The sequence below is a fragment of the Elgaria multicarinata genome, chromosome 12, assembly GCF_023053635.1.
Source record: "Elgaria multicarinata webbii isolate HBS135686 ecotype San Diego chromosome 12, rElgMul1.1.pri, whole genome shotgun sequence".
Lineage (NCBI taxonomy): Eukaryota > Metazoa > Chordata > Lepidosauria > Squamata > Anguidae > Elgaria > Elgaria multicarinata.
In genome coordinates, this window is record NC_086182.1 from 30,466,070 (window position 1) to 30,491,028 (window position 24,959).

Consider the following 24,959-nt stretch of genomic DNA (forward strand, 5'->3'; position numbering starts at 1 on the left):
TGCCTCTCCCTTCCTTGCTTGCTGTTGCTTGTATCCACCACCCTCTTTCTTATCAGTTTCAACACTCACATAATAATGATATAGCTCACATTTTATTTTAATTAATCGCACATGGTGTGCTCTGGCTAGCAGGGAAAGGAATATTTGGGCCTGTGAAATTTCTGAGGGTTGCAGTGTCAGAAAATATGCAAGTTATGAAACTGTGGTTGGAAGAGAGGATGGAGCTTGGAATTGCTGTTGGCTGTAACTTGACAACGGGTGCTGATGCCCAAAACGTGACTGTTCAATTTCATGTCTCTCTAGATGTAAACAGGCTAAATGTATTGGGGAAGGGAGGGGTATTTCTGGACATGTCTTTACTCTCTGGTCAGTTTTATCATGTGGTCTATATTTTATGCAAACAAACTGTTTGTCGTTTTATTTATTTATTTATTACATTTGTATCCCGCATTTGTTTCCTCCAAGGAACCTAAGGTGGCGTACATAATCCTCCTCCTCTCCATGTTATCCTCACAACAACAGCCCTGTGAGGTAGGTTAGGCTGAGAGTCTGTGACTGGCCCAAAGTCACCTAGTGGCTTTCCATGGCCGAGTGGGGACTAGAACCCGGATCTCCAGACTCCCAGTCCAACGCTTTAGCCACTACACCACACTGGCTCTCATTATGATGAATAGGGGCCATGTGTGCATGTGTGCGCGAGTGTAAGGGAGAGTGTGCCATTTGTCTCTGCGCACACATTTGCATCTCCTATGGGATCCCATTCAGCAGAAGCCAGGCTGTCCAGAGTCATGTCCGAAGCGCTCCCTGCAATGTTCTCTGCTTTTAGGAATTGAGAATGAATGAGAAATTCATCCGGTCTGAATGTTTACATGAACTAACCCAATTTGCACCTCCCAGTCCGATGTGCAAGCTGGAAAACACACTTCTGTGCCTAAATCCACACTTTCCAGAATGTTGCTGTGCAATTTGCAACTCAAGGAATGTGCACAAAAGTACGTCTATTAAGGGGAAGTATGCACAAAATGCATAAATTAGGGGAAAGCAGGCAGATAAGCCTGTTACATTGGGGCAAATATTTTCGGGGAAAATAATGCTTGCTGAAAGCGTGGACACTAGAAAAAGTGTGTACAAAAATGCATATTTAGAAGAAATGTACATGAAAATGCATACACATTTTTGTGAGGACTTTTTTTTAGGGGTGGGGGATTCTCAAACTTCAAACTGACATGAACTTATGGTCAGAAAAATGAGAAACTCCATCCGTCCCTTTTAGGAACACAGGAAGCTGTTTTACTCCTGTTCAGATCATTTCCCCAGCTTGTTGAGGACTGTCCACCCTGTCCAGGTACTCAGGCACAGAGCGGCCTGTTTTGTTGTGTGCTACCTTGGGTCCTTTTAACCATCACTGCCAAGGTTCAAACGTGGGGCCTCCTCTAAATAAAACATGTGCTCTCCTTAGCCAAGGTCCCACCTCCATATGAGTCGATGACAGACATTCTCATGTAGGGAGAAAGTTTAATGGGTGAGTGCTACCTCCTTCTCTCCTGTTGACTTAGTCCATAGGAGACATAGGAGACGAAGGGGAGGTTTCTGAGCACTGAGCCTGCTCCCATATCTGGGCCAATGTTGGGCATTGGGGTCAGCATTGTTAGATCAATGTTCTTCACCCAGGGACGAGATCCAAACAGCCCCTAAGCACGACTCCACACTTCCACGACAGAGGGTTCAAAAGCGCTTTATTGATTAGTAATCAAGGTCTGGTCTCTTCAAAGGGAGCAGTCAGACAAAGACATTGGGAATTCGGCACAGCATTTCAAGCCTGCAAGGGGCCGGGCCCTGTTGCAGCATAAACCAATCAGAACGTAACACTAGAGCCTTCTTATCTTTTGCTAAACAATCCCTTTGCCTTGGAGCCTTGTGTGGCACAGAGTGGTAAAGCAGCAGTTTCTGCAGCTGAAACTCTCCCCACGGCCTGAGTTCGATCCCAGCTGAAGCTGGTTTCAGGCAGCCGGCTCGGGTCGACTCAGCCTTCCATCTTCCCGAGGTCATTAAAATGAGTACCCAGTTAGCTGGGGGAAAGGTAATCACGGCCAGGGAAGGCAACGGCAAACCACCCCGCTATAAGGCCTGCCAAGAAAACGTCAGCGAAAGCTGGCGTCCCTCCAAGAGTGACTCAGTGCTTGCACGAGAGGTTCCTTTCCTTTCCCTTTGCCTTACAGTAAGTTACAGTAAGTTAACTTTGACACAGGAGCACTGGAGCTGAGGCTATGTTTTCATTAGATAAGACAGACACAAGGAGACATCCAAGGAGACATTCTCGCATACATGACATTTTGCCTGCTGTATAATGGCTACTTCACAGCTTCCTTTAGAAAATGGAGGCACCTATGCTAACAGCATTGTTGGGTACCAGCTGAGGACTCTACTCTAACAGAGGGGGTTGTTCCTCTCCCAGCCCTCCTCCTCCTCTTTGCTGTTGCTATCTACCCACCCAACCCTGTCCCTCTGACTCAGAGAGAGTAAGAATAAGTGAGTGGAGAGTCCATGGGAGTACGGAGGATGAGAAGGGGTGGTTGCCAGCTGAGGGCATCTTTTCACATGTCCCCCCCCCCCAAACCTCAAGCTGCTGCTGTCCCAAATGTATAACTCTGTCCCTCATCTGCCCTAGGCTGAGTTTCTTCATGTCACTACTTTCCCTCTCATGGGCCACTGACTCAAGAACTCAGTGGTAAACTGATGGGTGGGATGTATTACTTCATAATAATAATAAATACATAACTCAGGTGTGATTGCACCTGGGAAGAGTCTGTGCCCATCCCTTCCAATGGGCTTGCCTTGGCCAGGAGAGAATGCCCTGGCAGATTGTGCCTCTAAATCAGAAAACCCAGAGCCACAAAAGTTCAGCAAACAGAGGTTTAGCACACGCCACTGCTCCGTGCCAAATAAACCATTCCAGGTGACTCAAGAAAGTGATCCAGTCCACAAATTGCACACTCTAGGACAGCCTTCAACCTGGGGCGCTCTAGATGTGTTGGACTACAACTTCTGGGAGATGCAGTCCAACACATCTGGAGCGCCCCAGGTTGAGGAAGGCTGCTCTAGGAGAAAACGAGAGTCACCAGCTTGTTTGACCTGGGAAAGATTTACTTTCCGGTTCTAAATGTCTTCAGATGGACTGCCAGTGTGATGGCGTCGCATACCCAAATGCCACCCCAGAGGGTGTGCTTGAGAGAGGAAAAGCAAGCGGAGGCTCCAGTTTCAACTTGGGTTGGCTTGTTTTTGGAAGACCTGAATCAGTTGTGTTAATCAGTTGGTCTTATTTGAGAGGTTCCTTTGAGAGCGTTAATCAACATGCTGTGGAAAAAACCATCAGGAAAAGGGGCTTGGTGATATTACCCAATCTGGACACTAGCAAAACAACATTAGTCATTCCAAGCTGTTGAAGACGGCAATCCCTGTTGACTGAGGCATTACAAAATGGCTTCATGGATTGGCCCTAATAATTACTGGTGTGGGCTTGAGACCATCCAGGGTTACTAATCCTCCACGCACAAGCTGGGAGCATGGAACTCTTCCGCTTCGCCTTTCTTCCGACATGCAGAGAGGACATGGATCATTGCTCTTGTGATTGGCATGGAAACCAACAACCGCTCATGGTTGATAGCCCACTCACAGCAAAAGGAGACCATCTGCTTGAGCAAGGAAGAATGGCCTCGATGCCTTGGCTGTCCCGTGTCTTCTGTTGGTACTTTGATCCATTGTCACCTCACTGAAGATTTTGAGATTTCTCCTTGTGCTGGTCAATTGCTCAGAAGGCTGAAGGTCAAAGACCAGCAGGCCAGGGAGGTCATCATGGTACTTATGAAAGATGTCAGAACCTGCAACAGCAGGAGTAGAGGCAGAGAACATCTGACTTCCTCAGCCATGCTGAAGCTAGGAAGTGAGGACTCTTTTCATTGAGATGTCTTAGTAGGATAAATGAGAAATAGTCTTACTGTAATGCATAGGAGGTGTGCATAGGAGGTGATTGGTGTTGTATCTCTCCTAGAGAATAAACATAACAACATAAGAAGAGCCATGCTAGACCAGTCCAAGGGTCCATCCAGTCCAGCACTCTGTTCACATAGTGGCCAACCAGCTGTTGACCAGGAACCCACAAGCAGAACACGAGTGCAAAAGCCCCCTCCCACTCATGTTCCCCAGCAACTGTTGTACATAGGCTTATTGCATCTGCTACTGGAAGTCCACTGCCTCAGGCATAGTCAAATTCAGATCTCATTTTTCATCCAACTCCTCAACTCAAACACACCAGCTATTGACTTGGCTGAAATTGGAATGGATCAAAATCGTATGTGGTGACTCCTGAGGGACTCAGAATTGGTGAGTCCCTTATTTTGGGAGCCTGAGTCATTTCTTTCTCCCTTAGCTTCCTTGTATCCCTTATTTTCTCCATCTCCCTCCTCCTCCTCCTCCTCCTCCTCCTCAAACTTTACCACACCTAGGAACAGTGAAGTGGGTTCAGGAAAACTGCGTCTTACTTAGAATTAGTAGGTTTGGGAAGTGAATGAGCCATCGCTTATCTGGCCTTGTAGGGAAAATCCAGTTTATGGAAGGCATTTGTACACCTAAGCAAAGGGAAAGAAAGCGCCAAGGCCATTTTAGTGTTTGAACAGATGTTCTTTGGCGATCCTCTTGATAACATTGATGGTAAACGTGGCTTGACTTCTTTAAAAGTTGGGATGCTAGAACTATGTTTTGGGTTGGTCTCGGTTGAAAGGAGAGCATGTTTGGCGCAGTTGACCAAATATTGCCCCTCGCACCACTTTCCGCACCCGTTTAGTCATGCTTGCTGCTCTCCTGTAAAATTAAATTAATAGTAGTTAGCCAGCAGCACTGCTTGGTGGATTGATCTCGCTCCCCCCGCCGCCGCCCCCCCCCCCCAGCTTTCAAATGCATATAGTTGTATGGAAGTTAATCGCCGGTTGTGTATTTGCAGAATTACCCATTTTCAGTTTCTCTGTTACAGCCCAAATCTTTCCACTTTCTCAGGCAGCAATTTGGATGTCATTTTTAGTTGTCAGGTGCACTTTAGTAACGCTCAGGTAATAATATAGTGAAACTAGTTTAGTACACAGGCTTGCGCATGGCCTGAAACGAAGAAGGAGAGTAAGACAAAACAACGAAGACACGACTGCCAACCCCCCGCCCCCCCCCCCCAAAAAAACCCGTGGTGTTTCCATTTCATATGTGAATACTGGTGGTGGTAGCAGGAAATATTCTCTGCCTGCCTCTGTCCAAAATGTCAGCCGCAGCACTGCGTAATGTAACACCTCATTTATGGAGAGAAGAAGGAAAGGCAGCATTCAAAGCTATGAAAACCATCCAGGTTCTTTTTAGCCAACAGCCTGAATGACAATTGAAGTTTTAGGCACAGCACAGGCAATTGGGCGAGTGTCATTTTTAACCAGTTAGAACATTTTTACTACTTCCTCACATCAGAAGTGCCACAAACTAGAAAGGCCCAGTTCTCCTCTTCAATAAAGCCATTAAACTAAATGGGTATTGGGGTGTATTCTTGGGTGTCTAAAAATAGCCAAGCTGTGTTTTCGGAAGAGATGGGCGTGTCGGTGGCTTTCCTTGACTGGTATGCACTAAGCAGTTACATATTTTGTGACCCTCTGAATGTTCTACAGAAGATGTTGACAGATATTAAAGACTTGCTGCTTTCTTTATTCTAAGGAGTTGAGGCAGACAGCTGGCAGCTGATCAATTGCCTCTGCATTTTTCAGTGTAAAAGCCCAGGGGAGGTAGAAGAAAATCTCTCTCTTTTTCTTCTTCTTCCTTTAAACAAATGCAAAACAGGTAAGAGTTCGGAGATGGATTTGTGGACGTCCAGGTGCTAACCTTCTCCCAGAAAGATTTGCCAGATGGAGTTTGGTGGTTTTATATTCAAACCAGGACATATTTCCTATCCCCCGGTCCGATAAACTTCGGCTCTGCATCTGGTTTTGCTTCTTCTGATGCTTTATTCATATTGTGGGTGTCCCAATAGTGGGGCCAGATTTGGATGCTACACATCCAAAGGAAGCTTACTAAGATGGACTGAGCCCCTGACCTGATGTGTCATAACGGTGGCATACTTCGGACCATTTGCAGGAACACTGAAGACACATGAAAATCCAAAGGAGGGGGGAATCAGGGATGTAACCACATAAAAACAAGAGTGCCTCTTCATCAAATTTTCAAGGTGTAGTCAGATGGCGAGGTTGCTTAAAGGGGTGCTCCCTGTAGTTGTCCCACAGTTGTGGGACTTAACATTGTCTTGCAGACTCACCAAATGCTAAACCAAACATTTAAGCAGAAATGACAGGCTTACCCTTGACATGCCTGTCCTGTTCATGTACAAAATGGCACTGGAGTCACCTATGTTTTGATACCAAAAGGGAGGGGAGGCTGGACACTCCCCCAGACTTATCGCACACCATCGCTTGAAGCACTTCCCTCCCAGTCTGGCTCTGATACTGGAAGTGCGAGTAGTCTGGGCAGAAAAGTGCTCACCATCACTCAGCACATGGAAGGAAAGCAGAGGAGATAGGAAGGTTCAACTCTACTCTTCTATGCATCCTTTTTCTTTTTTTGCAGAAATATTGGACCCTCAGCCCCCATTTTGGATGCAAACAGGGCAGCTACATGAATGAACAAATATGGTAGCCCAGTACATAAGAGTTCCTCTGGTTCCTCTGTGAGAGAATCACCCAGGCCATAGCTAGACCTAAGGTTTATCCCTGGATCATCCAGGGGTCAAACCTGTTCATCTAGGTGACACACAGGGGATCCAGTGCTCAGGCAGGGGCGAACCCTGGATGATCCCAGGATAAACCTTAGGTCTAGCTGTGGCCCCAGTCAGCTCTACTTATTTCCATCCAACACAAAGTTTTTACACTTTGCCTCACCATACCTTTTGCTCCTGTCTTCTGCTTCCTTAGCTTTTGTCCTTCACTCTGAATTTGGTAGAGTGACTCTACCAAATTCAGCTGCTAGAAGGCCTCCTTCCTTCCTGGTTGGACTTCAAATATTCTCCCTTGCTGCCTTTAATGCCTGGCTTTCTTTCCCGGCTGACGCAGGCCAAATTACAGTTCTTCTGATAGGTCTTTGTCTTTCCACTGGAATTGGTCAGGGCAACCCTTGATTTAGAGGACAACTTCAAGTAGAGAGAATGATCCCCTGCAAAAGAGGCCAGTTGGCCACCTTTCAAGGTTAGGACAACAGAGCTGTTAAACCATCTCCTCCAACTTTTAATCGATAACGTTCTTGGAGATGCTGAGATAGTCTTTGGCCTGCTGCTGAGTCTGGAAAACTTTCCTCCCAGAATCAGGAGATCTTTACCACCCTCCATGTTTATGCCTGGGTTGCCCAGCTCATGCCCGTCGCTGCCCCCTCTGGCCAAGGGGAGTGGCTGGCCGGCTTGCTAGCCCACCTTCCATGATCGACAAGCATTCTTGGATTGTGGGCCAGTTGCAGCAGAGACGGAAGCTGGTCTTAGAAGGGTGAGGATTTGGTTTGGGTTTTTTGCAAAAGTGGTAGGTGGCCATTTCCTTCCAGCCATGCATGCCGAATAGTGGATAAGGGCCGGGGGCGTGTGAGAGAGGAAGAGGGTAGGGGGCGGGGAGCCCTTTCCGTCATTCCAGAGGGCCAAAGTGACTTTGCAGTATCCAGCTTGAATGGAAAAAAAAGCAGCCTGTTTTTGCCAGCTGTGTTAAGCAAGTATCTTTATTAAGCAGGGGGCTATAAATTTGCTTGTACAAACACCAGCGGAAGGCCGGCTGAGGATTCGGTGCCAACTATGAGGCATGTGCTTACACACACACAGCTGACTCTTGGCAGCACACAGGGTCCTGTCCTCCCTGGGTCAGTCATCGGAAGATATCTTTATACTGCGGGCAAGCCGAAACAACTTGCTAAAAATACTGTCTTTTGTTTTTCCCCCCTCTCTTCATCACCCGTTCCATCCCAAACATTTTTTTAAAAAATCCTGTTTACATTGAAGCTGCTAGCTTCCATGGGTATTTTTTTTTTAATAAAAAAAAATCTAAATCACTGCTCCCTTGATGTATTGCTTTTGAGCGTTCCATCCCCAATGTTCTGCGCTTTTAATAAATATCTCTCCTTGTTTTTCTGAAACCCCGGTGTAATAAGCACTGATGTTGGCTGACATTTTGCTGGTGACTCACATAGTAAAATTAACCTTGAACTATTTGCATATTCAATCGCTGTGTTTTCTGGCTTGTCTCTCTCTTTCTCTCCCCCCTCCAAACCCCCCACCCCCCACCCCCCCCGCCGGGTGCAAGTCCTTTTATACATGTGCACATTACAAGATTTCTGGCTCGAGATCACTTTTTGTTTGCTGATTTGATTTAGAGGCAGATATATATATATATATATATATATATATATATATCTCACTGCCTGGAGTACGCATCTACTTGAGCGAGAGAAAGAACACCCAGTTCTAGCCTTTGAAAATTGGCAGGCCGCGTACTGTTCCCTGACTGATAAGAGGTACTGTAAATAAAACTGTACGGCGTAGCCTGTCGTAAGATGCCCCGTGTCTGCACTTATTGTTCTGACAGCTTTTGCTTTTGCGGGTCGGCTGTTTTGGTACACTCTGTACTTCCCTTATGTAACCAACCATGTGTGTCTCATCGGAACATTCAAGATGTTTATTTTAAAATCTCTAGGATTTTTTTTTTCTTCTCCTTGTTTTAAAAAGCTCGCTGATAGATGGATGGCAAAGTTCTGCTTGTTTTTGTTGTTCTGAGCTATTTCCCACCGCCAGCTCCCATGGCTTTCTCTTTCAAATATTTCTTTCTTTCTTGGCTTCAGGATTCAGAAGGCAATCCAAAGACTATCTAGTCTCACCCCCTTTTCCCACCGTTGGCTCGCTTGCTTTTTGGCCCACTGCAATCTCAGTCCACAGTGTGCCTAAGTCAATGTTTGCTGCGTGGAAAATGGCACCAGACAACTTGAGCCGCTCAGTCAAATGTCGTGCTGCTTAACACATCAAAACAGGGTCTCGTGGAAGCCTGGCTTGGCCCCCACAGATACGTTGTCCTGTCAGAACCTGGAAATGAGTGGAAAGTGCCCAGTCTTTCTCTCAGGGGGAAGTTGTTAGGTGCAAGGCTGCACCACCCAGTGCTGTTCAGTGTGCACCTCATTCGTACGTTTGTTTAAAGCCTTTGTATCCCAATGGGCTGAGCCAATGCTCAGCCCATTGGCTCCCAGAGTGGCTTACGCACAGTCAGTGAAAACAAGACAGGCCTTTCCCACAATCTAAATGAGGGTGGGGTCCTGTTTCAGGTGGGGAGAGCAAGATGAATGATGTCACGGCATGTCGCACCTGACACATCAGCCAGGACCTGGCTTTGAGGCGTGCAGCCTTCCCTCATTTGCAAGGGAGGAGCCTACAGAGGGAGCCCAAGCAATGGTGAGCCAGCTGGGGGATGTCTGTGGACTGGATTAGGCTCACAGGCTGAAGGTTCCCAACCCTGATCTACATAGACATGGCACAAAAGGAAAAGGGGATGAGAAGGGAAGAGGAAAGTCCAACAACGTGGTCTTTTGGCAAGACTGATGGAATGGCCTTCCTTCTCATCTCATCTCCCTCTGCTGCAGCAACCAATATTAAAATTGTAAGCTCCTCAGGACAGCAGCCTTAGCTGATGGTTACTATGTAAAGAGCCATCATACTTATTACATCCCAGGAGCCTTATTCAGGTTTCACCCCACATGCAATTAAAATCATCGGAGAGAGCGAGAGAGCAGGACCGCATTCGCTGGCCCTTTGCTCACGGTCAGGTTTCCATCACTTTGCTCTTATCTCCCTCCAGGCACTCGGGGGTGAACCACTGCAGTGGGGACTCAGCACTACCTGTGTGGGCTCCCCCCACAATTTAGAAACCTGTGTGATCAGAGGACTAAATCAGACAGGGAAACTGCAGGAATTCCACAGATTCCCTGCTGCAGGGGTTGTTCTCCGGCACATGGAGGATGACAGAACAGAGTGGTGGGAATGTGGTGGAGGTGGCAGGAGCAATGAACACCGTCCCCCGCTCTCTCCTGAAGCTCTAACAAAGTGGGGCGGAGTGGGTGGGAAGCCTGCTGCACTTCTTCACCCACTGCATAAACCATGGAATTCACTACCGCAGTGGATAAACGTTCTACCTTGACCTTTAGGAATGTGAATGCTAAGCTCTTCTAAGGACTCCCCTCAGCACTCTTCTGCTCAGACCTTTTCTAAGAACTGAGCAGCTAAGACAAAGGCACCCATGTGCCTTCTGTGACATCAGAGCTGTCAGCATGGCAGTGATGGAATAAGGCATCCTTGAGCATGTACAGAGTGCTCCCACTCCAGGGACCAGAACTCCTCTCCATGCATCTGAAATTGGGCAGAATGACTCACAAAGCGTGACGCTTCCTAGCTTGACTCCGACGTGAATGGCTGGAGGGACATTGGGTAAACCAGTCTTACACAGATGTGTTGGGCTACCAAGCCCTAAAGTCTACAGCTCCCATTCTGGAGGACATCAGGTTGGAGGAGGCTGGGCTAAACAAAGTCCTCTCCTTCCTGTCAGCAGGGCTTAATCCAGAGCCAGAATTTGTCTGGGAAGCTACATCCAATGTCGTGAGCATTGTGCAATGCCTACGGAGTGACTGCAACCGGCTTCCAGGTGGGGCTCTAGGAATCCAATTGCAGTCATAATAATAATGGGTGTTCCTTGTTTTTCTCCTGTTCTCGGACAAAGGAAACCCTTCCTTCCTTCCTTCCTTCCTTCCTGGTTTGGGTGCTTTGGAAATTCTCTCCTGTCCGCCCCTCCCCTGCCACTCACACAGACAATGCGTGGGGCTGCTATGAGGCAGGAGAAATCTCCACATCCATCCACCCACCACCACCACCACCCAAAGGCATCCAGGTACCAACCGGCACTGTACCGGCCTTTCAGGTCACTGATTCTGGAACAAAACATTCCGTGAACAGCTTCTGGCATGACAAGCCCATAATAGTTCTCAAATAGAACTGACCTTTCTAATTAGGTTGGCCATAAAGCTGTGTTTATTATTTAAGCAGGGCTTGGTTGTGCGTAGGAGGGGAAGGGGGGAGAACGTGAAGTGGGAGAACGTGAAGTAGGGGAGAACGTGAAGTGGGGAGAACGTGAAGTGAAGTGGGGAGAACATGAAGTAGGGGAGAACGTGAAGTGGGGAGAACGTGAAGTAGGAGGGGAAGTGGGGAGAACGTGAAGTGGGGAAATGTAGAGCCCTTGGCACCCAGTTCTCTCCCCCCCACACACACACACCATCTCTCTCCATCACTCTCAGCTTTGGAACCAGGCCTGTCCTGTCTTCCCATGAGCCCATCCTGGGGAGGATCTACACAAGGTCGTGAAGGCGCTTGCGTGCGCCTGCAGTGCACCCCGAAACTCATTGTGTAGATCCTGCCTATCCTGGCCAGAAGAGGCGGAGGAGGAGGAGGAGGAGGAGGAGGAGGAGGAGGAGGAGGAGGAGGAGGAGGAGGAGGCGGCGGCAGCCCCGCATCGCCCCTCATGGGGACGGGGCAAAAAGTTTCCGGGCTCGGCAGCTTCGCTGGGGAACCCGGCCGCGTCCTTGCCGCCACCCCACCTTCTTCCGCCGAGCTCTCCGACCCGGGTGGCTCTTTCACCGGCAGCAGGAGGCCGGCAGGGAGGTGGGCGGCAGCGGCGGTGGCGGCAAGGACGTGGCCAGATTCCCCAGCAAAGCCGCCGAGCCCGGAAACTTTTCGCCCCGTCCCCACGAGGGGTGATGCGGGGCCGCCACCGCCTCCTCTGCCTCTTCTGGCCAGGATAGGCAGGATCTACACAATGAGTTTCGGGGCGCACTGCAGGCGCACGCAAGCACCTTCACGACCATGTGTAGATCCCCTCCTGGTTGCTCTCCGGTGCCTGGTGCTTTTGCAAAACTGTCTCCCGTGACATCAATGCTTGCATATTTGTAAAATTAAAGTAAAACATACACACGGCGGACGGAAGCACGGGCACATGGGCGGTCTATTCTAATGTTTTAGCAGAGCTGTGATGCTGTCGTCCTGCCTTTTTTCCTCTTCCCCACCTCCGCCCTCCATCCCTGCTTTCTTTCTAGGGACTGGCCATTTGGTTTAGGCACACTTGAGTTGTTTTGAATGCAAACTTGACTTCGCCCCGAAAAGCAGCCGGGAACAACGTATGCACAGTAAACAGGCAGACTGTCTTATTGATTAACAGATGAGACCTCTATTATCGATCAAAGCTTGGCGAGAAAATTTATCACTTTTAATTTCACTGCTGCCAAATATTTCTGCCTGTGAGCCAGCCGTTACGGAGACAATTTAAAGCCGAAGGAATCCTTTTCAGTGGAAAAAGAGGGGTGGGAGGTGGGATGACGTCTCTTTGTCTCCGCGCCGTCTTTGAGCACACTGTGATATTGGGAGGGGGCTGCTGGTGGTGAAGTGTTCCTGGGGAAGGGGGTACACTTTGGAAGGACAGTGTGGGAATGGAAGAGCAACCATCTTGGGACACCTGGAAAACCAAGACCAACCTCACAGGGTTGTTGTTGCGAGGATAAAATGGAGAGGAGGAGGATTATGTACACCACCTTGGGTTCCTTGGAGGAGGAAAAAATGGTGGGATGTAAATGCAATAAATAATAATAATAATAATAATAATAATAATAATAATAATAATAATAATGTCCTGCCAAGCTTCTCTCTAATGGACCAAGCTCTCCTGACTTCTTTTGCATCTTCACCTTTTGCCACTCCAATTGCCTGTCTGTGCTTATTCATGAAGCTATGCATGCAAATTAAACTTTTGTTTCTTTTAAAAGGGCCCAGACCTGGGGTTCCACCAACCATCCCAAGCAGAAAGTACATGGAAAAGGCATGGCCTTAGAATACCAGGCCAAGCGCGGTTCCTCCCCAGAATTTAAGCCGTGCTTCTGAACAAGATGCTTTGCAAACCCTTTCTCTCTTTCCTAGGCTCAAGTGCGAAAAAGCTCTCAAAATTTTAATTTGGGGGCGGGGAGCATTTTGTAACTTCCCCCTCTCTTTGTCTCTTTCTACTTTCTCTTCTTTTCTTCCTTTCTAAAAGGACATTCAAGGTTACTCTGTCATCGCCAAATCCCATGCTTTCGCAGTTTCTTGGAACAGATGAATCAAACTTCCGAATCTAACAATTGTGTTCACAGCTTTGGCCTTACAGCATATGCTTAGAAGACTGTGCCTCTGTCTACATTGAGGGGTCTATTTTTATCTGCAAGTTACTTATCTGCTGTTTAGACATCCTGTGCACGCTTGTTTCCCTCATTATAACTAGAGCCTGTGACCCAACAGACGCTGCATATGCTGGTAGCAATATTCTAAGAAATACCGCAAATACCTCACCTTACTGATAGTTGTGGAAATATCTTTAAGTTTCGGTGCCTTACGCCTTTTCTGCCTCTTCTCTTATCTGATTGTGTCATCGTCTTTTGCTCTCTGTTCTTCGGTGCACAGACGGTGTGTATTACAATTTGGGAATGTGTTGCGGTAGGGTGGAAGGCAATTAAAATGAGATTAGTTACCACTCTGATAAGGGACTGGCAGTATAATGATTTTTAAACAAACGTCTACTTTCTCGTTGGCAAAGCAACATTTGTCTTTTCATTATTTTTACCAGAAAAGAAAGAAAAAGGCCCTCCCATGAGAGATAGACCAATTCATATTTGTCTATCATCAGAACTGCATTGCTGGACCATGCTAAAGGCCCAGCTATGTCATGCCTCTACCCCCCCCCACCCCCACCCCAGAGGACTGGAACCCTCCAACCCAAACACTCCAGGGCTCCAGGATGATCTGGAACACACACATCCCCAAGCATCTGCATCAAGGGACCACAAGGCAGATCAGGGGCTTCCAGGAGCCTTGAAGGAGAGAGACATCATATCTCCCTACCAAGACAAATGTCGCCCTGCCTAGGAGACAGATGCCAAGTAGCCACTTAGCCCCAAGCTCTGCTCTCGAGTATACTGTTACTCATGAGAAGTCCATATTCCCCAGGCAGGCACTTTGGCATCTGCAGCCAGCTGATCCTGAACCTTTAAGGCTCTGCTCATGAGTAGACCATTTCTCAGGAGACACCGAGAGCCTGCAGCTGTGCCCTGAAGAATTGGGGTTAAAAGCTGCCCGTTGTAGGCACGAGATGCTGGAGCAATGGCTGTCCATCTGCACCTGGATACCTGCCTTGTATTTCCCTGATAATCTAGGTCAACCTTCCCCAACCTAGTGCCCTCCAGGTGTGTTAGCGTACAAAACCCACTGTGCCTAGTAGGCTGGAGGAGGCTGACCTGGGTCTTTTCTAGAGCTTCCTGGCTTTGGACTTTGCACTGCTTGTCTTCGGTATTCACCCAGATTATTTCTCTGGAGCTCTTTCCTTGCACCACCATGAGCAGGACAGCGTAGCTCATCATGTCATCATCAATCAAGGCTTCCAGGAAGTGTACAGGCAGGCTCATTGTCTGTCCCCAGCATCTACTATTCCAAGGTATACTGCATCTGTACAAGGAGGTTTCATTTAGCTATCAAGTAGCAGCCTAGAAATCCACATGCTAAATCATGTGCTCATGGTCCTTACAAGGGATGTATAAGAAATTTGTTTGCTTTTGATCATGATTCACCAAGTTCACAGCTTCCAGACCGAGCTCAGACTCAGACACAATCTGCGGTCGAAATCTGAGTTTGTAATGTGATTCGTGTTCCAAAACAATGTGTTTGACAGCATGCATGCATTTGAAAAAAACACGCATTAAAAATGTGTTCTTTTGAATAATGTGCACAAATTCGCTTTAATCCATAGGAGAAGAGTGCATACATTTTGAAGATTTGTACAATTGATTTGCACGCAAAAATATGTATGGATTTTCATGCAAAAAGGGGGGGGAAGCTCACAATCTGATATGGATTCGAGTCAGAATGAGCTTCAAGATGGATTTCGGAGAACTTCATGACCTTGGTTTTTGCTGATTCTTTTCATAGAATCATAGAATAGCAGAGTTGGAAGGGGCCTACAAGGTCACCGAGTCCAACCCCCTGCTCAATGCAGGAATCCACCCTAAAGCATCCCCGACAGATAGTTGTCCAGCTGCCTCTTGAAGGCCTCTAGTGTGGGAGAGCCCACAACCTCCCTAGGTAACTGATTCCATAGTCATACTGCTCTAACAGTCAGGAAGTTTTTCCTGATGTCCAGCTGGAATCTGGCTTCCTTTAACTTGAGCCTGTTAAAGGAAACCCTAGTCCTGAACCTCTGCCTCTCTCCGTTGCCCCACACCTTTTATTCCTGCCTTTCTCCGGGGACCACCAGCACCCCATCCTGGCTGCCATATTTGCTTACATACCCCCTGCTATGTGCATAGGAAAACAATGAATGTGCATCAGAGCCCAGCCCATCTACAGCTAAATTGGAGCAAAAGCTCTTAGGTGGAGTATTTAGCCTCTCCTTCGAGTGAGCCTCATTTTTGAATTAAATTCTTCCACGTGTTGAATCCAAAATCCTTTTTTCCTTCCTTGGGGATCTTGTACTGATCCATGTTCCTTCTCTATCGATGGCACGGCTTGGACGGGCGGTATTGGCATTTGCTGCCAATACGGCATACCTCCCCAAATCCCTCGAGTTCATGTGAACTTTTTCTTCTTCTTCGCCTCCTCCTCCTTCAGGTTTTCGAAAGGTGTTCCCTCACTTTGAACGTATGTGCAATAGCCCTTAATTGCAAAGGATCCACAGAGATAGTAAAAATTGGATTCTGAATCTGTCTCTCTTTCTCTCATACACACACAGGCCATATTTTAGAGTTTTCTTCTGTTGGAGATTATTAATTAACCGTCTTCACAGGGAGACATTCCTAGAGCTGAGTACTGACCGTTTCGAAAGAATGTTTTTAAAAGAAAAATGGAATTGTAGTTTTGGAAAATATCTACAGGAATCCCTTGGACTCTGGCAGATTTCTCTGTAGGAAGGATATTGAGAACTGTGCTGCTGCTATATGCTACATAATCTCTAGCTAACAATCAGGTGCAAAGTGCCCCAGCCTTATCCAATTGAGGATTCAACCATTTTCTTGTTTACAAAACCTATTGACTGCTGCTGCGTCACATCATCTGTGTACAGTTAAGTACAGGCTTGGGTCAAGGGCCAGAAAAAGATCTCATCCTCTAGGATTTTTTAATCCACGCTGTTTCAATCCACGCTGCTCTCAAGTCTGTGTGAGTTTTCCACCACCTTTTCCAGCTCTTTGCTTGTCTAATAACCTTCACAAGTTATTGGTGGTATGGGTATACATTGGTTTCAGTACAAAAGAAAATAGGATTGTAGGAGGCCCACTGGGTTATATTTTCATTTGCTCCAAAATAAAAGCAAAAAGGAGCAAGTGGTATGAATGAGAGTCTCATTTGGGACAGCCATTTGTACCTTTGGGGAATTGGGAGGGGCTCCCTTATTCTAAATATTGAGTTCAGTTGCCACTCCGCATGCATCCTCCGCAAATGAGTATTAAAAGAAATGTGATTTGAACAAATAATGAAGGAAATGAATCTTGTAATCCCAAAACAAATGGAAATGAAACATTGGGGGGCAAGGGGAGATATCTTATATGCCTCTAATCAGAGGGTGAATTGATAGGGCATATGTTAGCCAAGTATGTGAGCTGGAAATGGGTGGGGGAGAAATTTAATGTGAACTTACCTAATTGCACATGTTTGAACCACTATGCAAACTGAAACTCTGTTCTTCCTCGAAATTTGCACTTGACCGAATTTTGCAATGGAATTCTCCAATCATAAAATGCCTATAAAATATGTATATCAGGGGAAATAATGTTTTAAAATGCACTATATTAGGGAAATTGTTTGCAAAAAAGGCTGTATATTAGGGGGAAATGCATACAAAATGCATGTATTAGGAGAAATTGCATTTTATGAATGCATTGTTTGCCAAAGTTCAGGACGAACTGAACTTTAGTGGAGGAATTCGCAAAGCTCAAGGCCAACTGAACTTAAGCCTGGAAACATGATAATTTGAACGAAGCTGGAATTCATCCATCCCAGCTGGGAAGTCCACTCAAATCTTGCATCACTAGCTGGCCTTAAGCACCCCCCTTTCAGCCTCTCGGACAACCTCTGTGGGGCTAGTGACAACAGGTTTGTAAGACGTCTTAATAGTGTGTGATGCACTCTGAGCATTCCGTGGTGTTATAGAACTGATAATTAAAACCATTATGATTAGGAGATTCCAGAAAGAAGCTATTGCTATATGCTAATGGCTGCATCCTGTGCTCTTACGCAGCAAAGGGGTTTGCACAAGGAGCTTTCCTGTGGATCATGTCCTAGAAACATGGTTTATTTTGAGTGCAGATCATGCATTCCACAGACTTCAGATTTACATTTTCTTTGAGTCTGAGTATGCTCATATCCGTTTGGGGGTCTCCTTGTTCAGATAGGTGTGCATCATTCATTTTAACTAGGAATGCCCACATTACCACTGTGATACCACCTTAGGAACAGATGTTTTAAAGATTTACCCATAGTTCTTGGTGCAAATACATTATTATTTTTATAATTCTCTCTCTCTCTTTCTTATAGCTGGTGCCAAAGCCTTTGTTTGTGATCACTGTGGTGCGCAGTTCTCTAAGGAAGATGCCCTGGAGACTCACAGACAGACACACACTGGTAGGTTTTTTGGGGGGCGGAGCCTCCCATATTTCTCAAAATGGTATTTAATTTGTACAGCTGCAATGCTGCTCCAGACTTCCTGGAAAGACCCAATCCAAGGAGATAACCCAGTGGTTCTCCCTCTTCGTAGACTTGTGTTGGCCTTTATCTTCAGGTGGTAACAACTGTACAGTTTTCATTCAAACTGATAGCTCAGTATTGGGCCCTGTGAGTACTGACTTGTGTTGGAGTTGGTGAGAGCGAGGGAAGCAGAGAATCCCTTGGGTTTAGAGAGGAGATCCTGTTCTCTTGTGCCTTTCACCTACCTCCATTGTTAGGTTTTGGACCTTGCCAGGAAAGGAATCAGAAGACCTAGATAGACTGTGAAGAATAATACACTGTAAGACGGAACAATCAAAACAGCCAGGAAGCATTTTCTCATATACTTCTCATGGGGAATTTTTTGAAAAGAATACCGGGACTTCTGAGCTAGGAAGGGCAACTGTGGCTATTCCTTTTTCCGACCCATTTTAATCTCAGGTCAAATCCTGGGTTCTTTCTCAGGATCTCAAATTTAACTGAAAAAAACTAATTATGTGTCTGTTGAGTAGTGGGGTTGGGTGGAGGAGATAATTTGGGAATAAAACCATGCTTTGGCCATGAGGAAAGGGGCTTCCCAATTCTCCATCTGGCTCACCTGACGGGGCTAAAACTATTCATATTCTGTGCCTTTTTTGCCAGGCGATTCTGGAGCAGGGCTGATGCCAGCGGTAGTCAGCGTATTTTAGAGACAGTATTGCGAGTCAGAAAATGTGGTATGTTTCAAATGCCTTCTGGAAAAGCACTTGTTTGCCTAGGCTTTCTCTGGCTTGTAATGCATTATTACAAAGTAAATATATGCTGCTCTATTTTTCTGTTCCTTGCATTGTTTTGTATTGTTGTTTCAGTTGAAATGGTTTTTAATAGTCTGGTTTAAATATGATTTTTGTTGTTACTGTAGTTGGAATGGTTTTTAATACTTTTTTAAACATGATTTTTAATATGTAAATGTGAACCGCTTTGAGATTTTATTATATTAAGCAGTATATAAATATTATTTCTTTATAAGTAAATAAATAAATAAAATCTGTTCTAAAAGGCAGACTTGGGGGTGGCAGTGAGGGAGGAGGCCGTCCAGCTTTGTCGCCACTACTTGTACAGTTGTGACACACACACACACAGAGCAAACAAACCTGGCACTCTTCCAGCCTGAAATATAACACTCCTCATGGAAAATCAAAATCATTACTTTAGCGAGGGTGTTTGAACTCGCTAAAGTAATAGCAAGCTAATTGGGAATGTTGTCTAATCTGTACCAGCTCACGCATTTGCAAAACTGGAATGGGAGGTGTGTATGTAGGGCATTGCAAAGATGATGGCAGATGGGTCACTGACACTTTTCCAATTGTGCAAAGGCTTGCTGGGTCGCTGTTTATCCTACAGGTAGGGGGGTTTGGAATCTTCTCTTAAACAGTTTGCTCAACACCTGTTGCTCAATAAGAGTTGCTCAATTTCTGATTTCAGTCTTGATCAGTGTATCATTTAATTGTGCTCACCTAAGCTGGAGTGTGCAGGCTCAGCAATTTTCCCACCAGAAGGAGACTCTTGGAGAATTGCTTCACAGCAAAGAGACTCACCTGGGAGCTATTCTTGTGAACGGGTTCACCCTCTGTTAAACAAAATGTGTTTTCAACAGTATAATGTCGAGCTGCAGCTGCGGAAGGTGAGGGGATGGGGGGGTGGCAGCCGCTAATTCCATAGGTCTGTTGGACCACAACTCCCATCATTCCCAGCTAGAATGGCCACTGTAGTTCCACATATCTGGAGGGCACTGTCATAAATCACCAGGTTGTGAGAGAAGCATCAATAAACAGTCCGTGGTCATATGCCAAAAGTATCCGTCAGAAACCGAGTCAAACAATACCACGTTCAGGAATGCGCAGAAGAGTCATCAAAGTCCTTTCCAGTGTCGGGTTATGTTCAGGCAAGGTCAAGGAGCTGGTATGCAAGTAACAAGGACAGAGTACCAAACACCACCCCAACAATTGCTTCCAGCACTTGCTCAATGCCTCTGGCTTGCCTTATATTGGGATGGTGGTGATTAGGAATTGAAGTCAGCTGCACTGGCCTGCAGCTAATTCTGCCTGTTCCTGTAAAGGGCCACTCCCCAAACACTCCCAGGCTCAGCTGTTCCTCCTTCCTGCTCTATCCCAAACTGAGACACAACAGGCACCAATTTGGGGAAACCTTACGCTTCATTTAATCCTGCTTTCGTACAAGATGAATATAAGATTGAGTTGACATGGTGTGGGAGAGAAAATGGTTATGTCTAGGGATGTCAGAGGAATCCATTTTGTGGGTGGAGCTTGATGAGATTCCCTTGGTTCAGCCCCCTGAACTTCGGTCAATTTCCTCTGCAGAGCCCGACTGCAGTTTGTGGATTTTCCATATTATTTAATTTGTGCACATTGCGGTGGAATGTCGTCAAAATTTACATATTTGCGCAAATGTTTGGACACAATTTGCGCAAATCATGGCTGCAAGTTGTGCAAATCTGTTTGCACAATTTTGTTTTAAAAAACAACCACCCAAAGTTCCCCAGAGTTCAGGAGAATCCCACAGCTTGGCCCACATATGCGAGCCATGTTGGCCACTCTGCAGAACTCTATCGAACACCGAAATAAATGGATTTCCCAGTGACAGATGTCCCTATTTTATGGTAAATTCCTATCTGTGGTGTCCAGTAGGCATTTTTTCCTGCTGCTAAATGTGCAGGGAAGGAAAGGGAAAGAGAAGTCTCTGAATCAGTGGTCAGGGCAATAGGAAGAGGTTCTCTAGGAAACTGTGTTCAGCATTTTTACACTTTGCTTTGCCAGAAAGTTATCTCCATTGGCACAGGGGATGGAGGGTGCGGTAGAAGCAGAGAGCATCCTCTTTTATAGTTGCAGATTTCATATTGTGTGCATCTCCTTGTACCGAATGGTTTGAGCAATTTACAGGCCCAGCGGTCATGGTGGAGGCACAACCTCACCTAGGGGTACAGGAAGCTGCCTTCCACTGAGTCAGACCCTTGGTCCGTCTAGCCTGGTCTTGTTGACACTGACTGGCAACAATGGCTCTCCAAGGTCCCAAGCAAGTGTCCTGCTCAGTGTTGCCAGGGATTGAACCGTTGCGCTTCTGCATGCAAAGCAGGTATTCTACTACGGCGCTAAACTTCATTCACACCTTGAGTATTGTTGAGTAGTTCTGCAAAGTGAAAACGAAGCTGGAGCCAGCTGGCTCCTCCTGGACTGTTTTAGAGCAAACAAACCTTTTTAGTACTGGTAAACCAATCAATGTATACATTCCATCCTTAATGACATCTGCAGGTTGAAACTGAACACATTGGATGCTATCTTGGCTTTAAAATATACAACGGCTGACGTTGGGCCACAAGAGTTGGACAACTGACAGTAACGTAAACATGCATCATGGCGCACAATAGATGATTGCCGTGCCAGTCGATCTGGGGACTTTGTTGGCAAAGTAGCAGTTAATAATTTTTTGGAATAATTACCTTCCTCCTTCAAAGACCAGCTTGCTAGCTGGTTGATGCTTACAGCAGATAAAGTTGCTTGTTACTAATGCTGCTGATAGCAGAAGTGTTTTGTCCAGGATGGGGGAGGAAAGCCTTTGAGCTACAGTGTCAAGAGATCAAGCAATACAGATTGCGTTTGTGTAGGCCGTCTTATCATCACTCTCATAAAACCCTTGGGGCTGAGAAAATCAGAGTGCGTTTCGATTGGTATTACTACAATCAGAGTAGGGAAAGAGGCTCCATCCATGGTCCACATGGTTCATACCCTTTGGTGTACACATGGAGTGGGCAGATGATTGGGAGATGATTGGCCTACATCTCCCATCATCCCTCACCATTACCTACACTAGCCAGGGTTGGTGGGAGTTGTAAGCCAAAACATCTGGAGGGGCTATAAGTTGCCCATCCCTGATAAATATATATATACCCTGTTAGCTTTTTAGATTGTTACGATATATTGTAACACAGAGTTACATTAATTTAACGCTAATCTCCTCTCCACATGGAACTTCGGGAACTGTAGATCTGTGAAGTGGGCCTGGGGCCCATGATGGACATTCTCAGCACTTTCACCAAACTCCATTTCTCAGGATTCTGGGAGACGGAAGACATTCATTCAGTTTATAGGTGCTATATCTTTGTAGTGGAGATCTGCCCTGTGTGGAGTTCAGGCAACTGTTAACATTTGCATGAGTGTAGGCTGTTAGCCAAAGTTATTAAGCATGAACAACCTAAGGGTGAAAGCTGAGTAGAAGGGCACATGTTTTTCATGCAGAGGGTCCCAGATTCAATTCTCAGCATCTCCAGTTTAAAGGATTAGTAGTGGGGGAAACCCTGGAGAGATGCTGCCAGTCAGGGTAAGTAATCTTGGGATGGATAGACAAATCCATCTTGACATAAGGCAGCTTTATTAGAAGCCCTTCCTATTCAAGGGCTTCTAATAAAGGCACTGCAATGTCAAGGGAAAGAATTTGGGCACAAAATGAAGGACTATATGTGCTTTCAGTGTAAGGTGGGATTACACTGCCACTGCTGACTGAATCCCAGATGTCTTTGGGGCAACTCAGTGCCATGTTGCCAATAGGATGTAGAGGTCAACTCTGAGGAAGTGGCTTTGTGATGCCACCCACAACACCAAGTTAACCTGAACCCAAGGTGACTTCCTGTTGGAATTTGGGACTCACCTGCTCACCACCAATGGGGTTGAGAATGTATGCAGTGAGTTCTTCAGATCGAGGTGGCTGTGTTATCAGAAAGCCTTGACTACCCACTTATACAGTACCGACATCCGTAGGCCTGTGTCCAAGCTGGTAGTGACACAGAACCCAAAATGAAAAGCATTTATTTGAAGAACTGCCTGCAGAATATTCAGAACCAAAAATGAGTAGCTGTCTCTCTGGACTTATAAGTCCAGACTTGATAAATGGGTGTGTGTGTGTGTGTTAATTTTTATTCTTTTAAATATGGGCATTGTGTTTTATATTTTTCTAATTGTGATTTAAAATGGGATTTTTTAGTTCTTTAACTGGTTGTAATCTGCCCAGAGAACATTAGTTATTGAGCAGATTAGAAATGTACTAAATAAATCAATGACAGTTCAGGAGAAGTTGATGGACGTGGGTGGGGGTGGGAAGAGTGATTTCTCTGGGTGAGACAGTTCTTACCCCCACCCCCTTGACAAAACAACCAAACTCCTCAGTTCCCCAACCCACTTCACCTCAGGACCTATTTCAGACCATTGAGGCCTGATCTACAGTGCAGCCAAACATAGTGGCAATCCTGAGGTGGTGAGTCAGATCATACCCATGTCAGGCTGAAGGTGTGTGATGGGGGGATGTCAGTTTTTAATGCTTCCCCATGTTAAAACCCCCCTTTCAAACCTCCTCCCTACAAGTCAAAAGCTACCTCGCTAGCAGAAAATGTTCTAGTCTAGTGTTAGGTCTTGGCCAAGGCTCAGCTCCAGGCAGTCAGGTTCCAGTACGCAGGAGCGTTGGCTGTTGGTCCTAGTGGGCCAAATGCAGGTGTGTGTACAAACCAGAAAATAGCATCCAAGGCATCACACATCCTTGAGCGTAGGCAGCGTCCTCTTACCAGAGATGAGTTGCTTGAACTGAGAAACAAATTCAGAGGTGACAGCTTTATAGGGCCTGATGAGCCATGATTGGCCCTTGGTGTCAGCTGACCAGGTGATCAGGCTGGTACTGCAGCCGAAATGGCGCTCTCCAGACACAGAGCTTCAGGCTTGCAGCAAGAAAACAGGGCGCTGATGGTTTAATATCTGAAAGGAGTGTGTGGTGGTGTTTTAAATTTAGGGAGCATTCGAACAAGGCTGCCTCCAGTTTGGGGTGATGGGGTGGGGGCCCTTGCTAACAAGCCCACCCCACCCCACCCCATAGACACACACCTGTTGGTGCCATTCTTTTCTGAGAGAAAGAATTTGTATTTTTTTAAAGGCAGCTTTCATCCATGCCTCAAGCTCTGTCTGCCCCCTTTAAAAAAAGTCAAAGAAAGTTGCTAGTTACCAGATTTCACTGATGACCTTGGCTGGAGAGGGAGGGGACTCCTGAGACAGATTAAGTATGTTTTGATTTAAAACTTTGGGACAAGAATGTCAGTGACTGCCAAAAAGGGTTGCATCCATGCCAGAGCTCAGAGGGTGACATGAAAGCGCAGAACGGAGGAACAAAAATAGGTGGCCCTGGGTCAGTGCGACCTGAGTGGAACAGGTTTATCATTGCCTCCTCGAGCTGTAAACAAGTGCTTCTCAGTTACATGTCAGAAGCCGGCTTTATGGCCAAAACGGGCCTCCCTTTTGCCAAGAAATTGATAGCTTCCTCTTGCTGAGCACGGCTTGAAATAGCACCGCTAAGAGCACAAGAAGCCATACTTATGGGCATTTATTTTTTTTAAAGTGAAGGCTCCTTCTGAAGAATTCGTGGTTGGAAGAAAAGGCTCAGGGCCTTGTAGTTTCCCTAGACTTTCATTTGGGGACTTCAAGAGGGTCACCGTGGAGATGGAGCAAGTTGTTTGGTTCGGGGGGGGGGGGGGGACAGGACTGGATTTACTGAACCAGTCAGCCATCTTGTCCCTTGGTTTCTTTGTGTTTGGACGCAAGACAGTAACTGTGAATTTCAGAGCCTTTCTAGATCAGACCAAGTTCCATCTAGAAGGTGGGGTATTTAAAGAAGGACTTTTCATTTAAAACCAACAACAGCATTGCAGATTGTGTCAGCAGCATGTGCCTTACATGAATGGGTCCTTATCACGAGACTGTCAAGAAGAATAGGCAGGTTTAAGGCAGGCTGCATTTCATGCCAGTTCTGCGGAGGTCGCCGAAATATCTTCTGTTTGGCAAGTGTCCCATTCCACAGGCATAACCTTCCAGTATCTGGCCACTTCGATTTTCCCCTCCCATGGTGAGTCTCCTCCAGTATGGTGTTGTTTTGGCCCCCTATCATTTTTCTTTTCTTTTAAAGAACACAACTTCCGTAAATGGAAGTATTGTTAGCGGGTGGTTCATCTGTCCGGTGAGGTGATGTTTGCCCTGTCCTGGACAGGGTTGCACTCTCCCTAAAGGATCGGGTCCATAGTTTGGGGGTG

General features: G+C 46.3%; 1 protein-coding gene across 1 annotated transcript in view; it reads left to right on the plus strand.

Moving 5' to 3' along the window:
• ZBTB16 (zinc finger and BTB domain containing 16) overlaps positions 1-24,959 on the plus strand; it is a 210,598-nt gene that overhangs the window by 115,500 nt on the left and 70,139 nt on the right. The window contains exon 4 of the mRNA XM_063139533.1: positions 17,675-17,761. Within this exon, the coding sequence (XP_062995603.1) occupies positions 17,675-17,761 (87 nt within the window). The remainder of the gene's footprint in view (positions 1-17,674; positions 17,762-24,959) is intronic.